Below are 7,693 nucleotides of genomic sequence, written 5' to 3' on the forward strand. Positions count from 1 at the left end.
CTTTCCACGTCAGCATCCCTAGGACTTGCTGACCACTCCACTCAGTGGCATAAATGGGCACTTCCTGTAAGTAGCAGGACAGCACTGTAATACATTAATCAAAGCGTTCTTCAAAAATTTTGTTACCCACTAAGCCCCCTCCATAGGTAAGTCCACCAGAGGTTGCCCATCATCTAAAAGTGGGTTATCAGAGCAGATAAAGAAGCTATTTCAGACCCTAGGAAAACAAGTTTCACGGGCAAAATTGCACTTACGAAAATTGTACTTAGGAAAAGACAAAATCTTGAAGAGCCAAGTTTCATCTGCATCCCTAGCCTAGGCAGAGCGCTGGAAGGACAACAAGGCAAGATAACAGAAGTAACGGAGTTAGATTTTATAGGGTCTTTGAGAAGACTAAGGCACGCTCCCCACATAGGACTGGGTTTCAAAGAGACGATCTCTCTGTCCACTGTCTTTATGGTACTGATGACCAACAATCTCAGAAGAGCCACCCCACTGCCTGATTATACTCTTGATGTGTGGCAACAGCAGGTCTGACAAAATGGCTATGAGGCCTTGAGGCAGTCCCACGAAGCCTTGGGGCCCAAATGCAATGGAGGAGCACTGTGTTTTTCTATCTCGTAAACAGTTCTCCCAAACACAGGAACTGAGGACGAAACCTGGACAGGTCCTGGGGCCAGGACTACAGAGGAACTGATGGATCAGTCAGAATCAGATGGAATCAAGTATGGGAGGAGAGACCACGGGAACGAGGGCCCCCGTGACACAGCCCTCCTCATCCCTCTCAAAGCCTAGGGCCCAAAAAGGTCACAGCAACCAGATAATAGAGTGTTGTAGGTCATGATAAAGACTCTGCCTCTGTCTCTGCATCAGCTGGGACACCGTCAGAGGGTTGGAGGATACTCCAACTGTACGACAGAGTAATGGGGGCGATTTCCTTTGCGTGCTCACAAGTACTTCTCTTTTCCCAGACCTCTCCTTGTTGGGGAGGGTTTCTCAGACAATATTTGACGAAGCAGCTTCATCTCTGACTGCCTCAGCTGTTACCAGCGTTCACAGCTTTGACACAGATGTGGAAAACCCACTTGGTTTTCTCACTATTTTCATCTTGCCCTCCAGACCCCTGGGCTCTGTCCCTGGCTCCAAAACAGAGATAATATTCAGGTCAGAGAGATTCCTGCTTATAAGAAATGAAAGTTATGTGCTGGGGCTTTTCCAGAATATAATCCCAGCTCTTAGTTCATCTGAAGACGGAAGATGTTACAGATGGGTCTACACTAATTTCATCCACTGACTGCCTTCTTCTGCTTAAGGAACATTTTACATATATAGCCATCTAGCTCTCTTCTGAGAATTACTGGATCAAAAGCATGCGAGGAAAACCAGGGAATCCAGTATTTTAAAATTTTGCTGTACGGTTTGGTGATTACTCAGGTGGTGGAAGCAATACTAATCTAGAGAGGAGTGGGCAGATAATCTGAAGAAAGGAGGAGATGAAAGTCCAGATGCCACTTCATAAAGCTTTCATTTCAGAGTCAAAACAGCTTTGATCACAGTCAGGCAGGGCAGAGGATCCCAAGAAACTCACTAGGGCAGATCCCAACATCTGGACGCACTTTATCCACACCCAGGGAGACCAGGTTCCTGTAGTTCTCCAGCATCACGTCCCGGTACAAGGCCCTCTGAGCGGGGTCCAGGCACTCCCACTCCTCCTGAGAGAAATCTATGGTCACATCCCTGAAGGTCAACAGCACCTGTAACGAGAAACACATTTGACTAAGTGACCATGAGGAGAGTTGTTATCTTCACGCAAATTATAAGAGAGAGATGTAAGGATTGATTTGGTGGTAGTGAGTTTTTTGACAAATCAGTAGAAGATATTTTTGAGCCAGTCATATAGCCCTAATTTTGTGTTATTATACTTCTCAAAGAGAGGACACACATCCACAAAGTCACTGTGCATTCTGCAATTTTGTGAACAAAATGCACAAATTAAAAAGTTCATCACAAGGTGGACTACACAGAAGTGTTAGATAGTATATTTTACACATTAATGATTTCTCTGATGAGCTACGCTGAGTAGTGTCTTTAGAGACTACAAAATTCAGAGACTTTTAAGAAAGTCTGAGATCTAAGAATGTGAGGATGATTATAAGAACAGAGACAAAAAGTTTTTGAACATTTATAACGTTCTACATATTATTCAAATGGGTATTATTTTGGGTAATAACATTAAAATTTTTTTTTAATGTTTATTTATTTCTGAGAGACAGAGTGCAAGTTGGGGAAGGGCAGAGAGAGAGAGAGAGAGAGAGACACAGAATCCGAAGCAGGCTCCAGGTTCCGAGCTGTCAGCACAAAGCCTGATCCGCGTCTTGAACTCACAAACCATGAGATTAGGACTTGAGCCAAAGTCAGACGTTTAACTGACTGAGCCACCCAGGCACCCCTTAATTTGGGTAATAACATTAGAGAAATATCTGTTCCTGCCTTATAGAGGAGGCAACTGTCACAGAGACTCTAAGAAATTTGCCTTGGGTCAAATAGCTAAGAAATGGCAGAGCTGGAACCAAAACCAGGTGTTCGGAATTTAGACTTGAACCTAGAGTCCACAGTTAAGTAACAGAAGCAGCATTAAAATTACACTGAGGGGTGCCTGGGTGGCTCAGTCCGTTAAGCGTCCAACTTCAGCTCAGGTCATGATCTCACAGTTCATGGGTTGGAGCCCCCACATTGGGCTCTGTGCTGACAGTGCAGAGCCTGCTTCAGATCCTCTGTCTCTCTCTCTCTCTCTCTCTCTGCCCCTCCCCTGCCCACATACTCTCTCTCTCTCTCTCAAAAATAAACATTTAAAAAAAAATTTTTTTAACGTTTTTATTTATTTTTGAGACAGGGAGAGACAGAGCATGAACAGGGGAGGGTCAGAGAGAGGGAGACACAGAATCTGAAACAGGCTCCAGGCTCTGAGCTGTCAGCACAGAGCCCGATGCGGGGCTCGAACTCACGGACCGCGAGATCATGACCTGAGCCGAAGTCAGCCGCTCAACCGACTGAGCCACCCAGGCGCCCCAACAATAAACATTTTTTTAAATAGTACATTGCTAGCAGGTTTTCTAAGTGAGAAAGCATGAAGAATTCAAAGCTGAAAACATGGACCTGCATATAATGTCATTATATGTGCACACACATAGTACATTACTATTCTTACCACTATTAATTTACTAATGAGTTAGTGCAGAAAAAAACTTAAGGCCATGAAAAGTAGGTAAGAACAATTATCAAAAGCTAAAATAAATATAAAAGTTATTTATGGGGGCTCCTGACTGGCTCAGTCAGTTAAGCATCTGACTCTTGATCTCGGCTCAGGTCATGATCTCAGTTTCATGGGTTCAAGCCCCATGTCAGGGTCTGCACTGGCAACTCAAAGCCTGCTTGGGATTCCCTCTCTTCACCCCTCCCTGTTCATGCTCTCTCTCTCAAAAATAAACATTTTTAAAAAGTTATTTATGAAACAATGTGTCTTTAATACACACAAGTTTTTTTTTTTTTTTAATGTTTTTTAACGTTTATTTTTGAGAGAGAGAGAGAGAGAGAGAGAGAGAGAGACAGAGTTAGAGCAGGGGAGGGGGAGAGCGAGAGGGAGACACAGATTCTGAAGCAGGCTCCAGGCTCTAAGCTATCAGCACAGAGCCCAACATGAGGCTCAGACTCATGAACCATGAGGATCATGACCTGAGCCGAAGTTGGATGCTTAACCGACTGAACCACCCAGGCGCCCCTCACATCATAGGTTTCTGCTTGCATACATGCACACACACTTAAACACACTTTCATTAAAAGCAGTTGTCTCAGACACATTTGGGGGATGAATTTTTTTAATCTATCATTTTTTTTACTCATCTGTATTTCAGTATTTTGGGTAAAATAACATTCAGAAATTGTACTTAATTTTAATGAGGTTGTTGTTAACATTATTCTTGTATTAACCTAGTCATAAAAAAATAGAAAACTTTACCTTTTCCACTAAATACATATATATGTAAATATCAAAATTTTGTCCATTTAAATATAAGCCAAGCATAGTATATCCAATAATAAAACAATGATTGAAGATTATAAAATGCATTAATGTTCTACATCAATTTAATAGATTAAGATAGAAAAATGTTTTGAAAGCATTAGATCTTTGAAGATATTATTGGATAATTAAGTCATGCTGAATAAAAAATCAGAAGTGTCATTAAGCAAGAAAATTCTAGTAAACATCATGATCAGCAGTAAACAACAGAAGCATTTCCACTAAAACTGAGGCTGACACAAGGGACATTATGGCTCCTGCCATTCACCACTGCACACAGTGCCTGTTCATTGGGAACCATGTGGGATCCATGCATCCTCATTCAGAAAGTGCTTTTTTTTTTTTTAATGTTTATTTATTTTTGAGAGAGAGAAAGAGAGTGCAAGCAGGGAAGGGTCAGAGAGAGAGGGAGACACAGAATCCGAAGCAGGCTCCAGGCTCCGAGCTGTCAGCACAGAGCCCGACGTGGGGCTCGAACCCATGAACCGTGAGATCATGACCTGAGCCGAAGTCAGACGCCCAACCAACCGAGCCACCCAGGCGCCCCTAGAGAATGCTTTAATGAGGATCTAAAAAGAACAAGCTGTCTCTATGTATACTGGCACGAAAACAACTCCACGATCTGTGTACGGAATAAAATAGCACAATATAACATTCACTGAATAATTTTAACTAAAATCAACTAATGCTGCTAAATGCATTTTTATAAGACTTGCACTTAATCTTGCACAGAACTAACAAAAGTCAGCGAGTGATGATGGAGGGCGTGACAGGGAAGTAGATGTTTTACTTCTTAGTCCAGAACGTGCAACACTGTTTGGAGTTTCACCTGAAAACAAAGATATATAGCATGTGATGTTTAAAACAAACTGGTGTTTAGTAACAACTGGTGGGGCCAGAATTTGCCTCCAGGCACTCTGACGACAAAGACCAAGTTTTTTGCTTCACTGGAATTGCTGAAACATTTTTACGTCAAACACCTGCGCAAAAGCCCCAGGGTGAACAAGGTCTTCCCGGGATGGATATGCTTTGAGTGATCTTAAAGAACTTACTGTTAAAACAAATTACACAATAAAACACCCTTTATCATTGTTACGTTTCAGAACTTTCCATTCCAATCCAAATCATTACTATCTCAGAGCCAGAAACACGCCCATTCACTTGGTTAGTTTCAAACGCCTTGTAAAAGCAGGGACAACAGGTTTCCCCTCTTCAGTCTTCTTTTCCAGCTGTTCCTGCAGGTTAACTGGGCGCACAAATGTGCAGTTCTTATTAATTTTCTTTTTTAACGTTTTATTTATTTTTGAGACAGAGAGAGACAGAGCACGAACGGGGGAGGGGCAGAGAAAGAGGGAGACACAGAATCGGAAGCAGGCTCCAGGCTCTGGGCCGTCAGCCCAGAGCCCGACGCGGGGCTCGAACTCACGGACCGCGAGATCGTGACCTGAGCCGAAGTCGACTGCGCCACCCAGGCGCCCCTGCAGTTCTTAAAGCTGTCCACATGGACCTGACGGCGCGTTCCTATGCAACCCGTAAGACAATCCCCTCTGCCAACCTCACTGACACCAAAGGCCCACTCCCGGCTTCTGATCCAAACCTAAGCATGAAACCTTCCTCCCAGATGATCCCCAGCACGGCCTCTTCACAAATTCCACGTCTCCGGGTCTCCATGCGGGAGGAATGGAATCTAAGTGACGATGAGAGGTACTGAGACAAGGTCTGGGGGAGTTCCTGCACACGTGTGAGGCAAGTCCCTGGAGAGAAAATTACCAATTTCAGTTAAGAGACACAGCAGAAACAAACCAAGAATGTGACTGTTACCTGGGAACGATTCATTTCGACCTCCTCTTTCTTTCCTGTTCCTCGGGGCTTCTTTCTCGGATAAGAATCAGTCTTGAGAAGTGAACCCTGAGTGCTGAAAATAGGCTGTTTCATGCTTAGAATGAACAAAGCGTCTTCCGGTGACACAACCACACACAGAGGTAGAACCTCAACACGGGAAGGGACAGGGCTCTGCCGCCCCAGGAGGAGCCCGAGGAGGGGCTCGTGAACGCAGAGGCGAGCAAAGGAGCGGGTTCTTCCCCTTTTCTGCAGAACTCGTTGGCCTGCTGAGTGGCCCACGCGCTCTGCTGCTGCAGTGGGACCTGGGCTGGACTGACACTCCCCTCCAAGCCACAGACCCGGCCCTGACCAAACACCGCGCAGAAAAGAGCCCCTCCCCTCCCCCAACCCATTCTTGGACCAGGGACGGAGGAACAGGACAGTGAAGCACGTGAAGCGGCGGAGGGGCTGTAAGCGGAGCCGCACGCCGGGACGCGGGGCTACCGGGCCTCGGAACGTCTCACAGCCACGCCGGGACTCACCGTGAGCGGGAGGGCGAGAACGGTAGTTGTAGCCACCAGAGAACCTCGGAGTGGAGGACAGCAGGCTGTGCTGCCTCGAAACACGGGTGTGAGACTGGGTATCCCAAATTCACTCACCGGAGAGTTTCTGCCCGTCAGCTCGATTCACTTCCGGGTCTGAAGGAAACTGCGCACGGCGGCCTGGAGAAGTGGTTTAGGGGGCGGGGCCTGGGCGGGGCCTGGGCGGGGCCGCGTCCAGCGAAGGGCGGGACGTGGAGCGTAGGGACTGGGCAGGAAGCGCGCGGTGGGGGCGGGCCAGTGTGGGGGCGGAGCCTCGACTCTACTGGCCCTGCTCCGCCCCTGGCTCTTTATGGGTCTGTTAGTCCCTCTGCCCCGGCTGTGCTTGTTTCTCTGCTTTTTGATCGCTGTGGAACACAGCTGCTTCCTGCGTGTTCTAAATTAACGTTTCTAACAATTTAAGGTAAGAGAGTAGTTATAAGGCCAATTATATTATAAGCTGAGATGTTTTCCTCGAGTTGAGGGTGACTAAATTCAAAAGCTCTTGGTGCCAGCTGGTGGAGACGTGCCTTGTGAGCGATGGACGCTGCAATGACATCTCAGGAAAGAACTAAGAAGTATCATCGGGAGCTGAGACCTGACAACGAGTAAGAAGGACCATCGTTTACATTTATTCTATTGCCACAGTTAGTTGAATTTACCAGTTTGCTTCTACAAATTAGTTAGAAAGGATTTGGATTTGATATAGGTCCTGAGTGTAATAATATGCTATATTGATGATATCATAAGAATATCAGAAACTTAAAAATAAGATAGGTAGAACTGATATAAATGCATTAATGGCACCAAAAAAGACTGGTTGTTAAATCTAGCAAAGATCTAGGGACTTGCCCAAATGGTGAAATTCTTGGGAATATTCTGGGCAGAAGCCATCCATGACGTTCCACAGGTGACTACAAAGAAACTAGTATCCTTACCTACCCCTAGAACTAAACAAGAAGCCTTATGTTTGAGTGGTCTATTTGGATTTTGGAGAATGCATATTCTACATCCAGGAATATTGCTAGTTCCTATCCATGAAACTATCTCAAAGAAGGCCATATTTAAATTAGGACCTAACAAAGACAAGTCATGCCTGATTTGCAAAAGTAGTGTCTCTCAATGTCTATCTTTGGACCCCTGTGATGCTTTAAGAAACGATTTTGGAAGGGACTGCAGTGCAGAGTAGTGCAGACTATAATTAAGGGTAAAAGCC

The 7,693-nt window shown here is 45.2% G+C and overlaps 1 protein-coding gene across 2 annotated transcripts in view; it reads right to left on the reverse strand.

Moving 5' to 3' along the window:
• The window catches only part of LOC102953335 (zinc finger protein 665), a 48,431-nt gene extending 42,000 nt beyond the window's left edge, over positions 1-6,431 (reverse strand). For both annotated transcript variants that reach the window (XM_042970218.1, XM_042970216.1), the window contains exons 1-2: positions 5,900-6,431; positions 1,589-1,754 (exon numbers count right to left, since the gene is read on the reverse strand). In XM_042970218.1, the coding sequence (XP_042826152.1) occupies positions 1,589-1,754; positions 5,900-6,013 (280 nt within the window). In that variant the 5' untranslated portion in view covers positions 6,014-6,431. The remainder of the gene's footprint in view (positions 1-1,588; positions 1,755-5,899) is intronic.
• Between the last annotated feature and the right edge of the window lie 1,262 nt (positions 6,432-7,693).

This window comes from Panthera tigris, chromosome E2, assembly GCF_018350195.1.
Source record: "Panthera tigris isolate Pti1 chromosome E2, P.tigris_Pti1_mat1.1, whole genome shotgun sequence".
Lineage (NCBI taxonomy): Eukaryota > Metazoa > Chordata > Mammalia > Carnivora > Felidae > Panthera > Panthera tigris.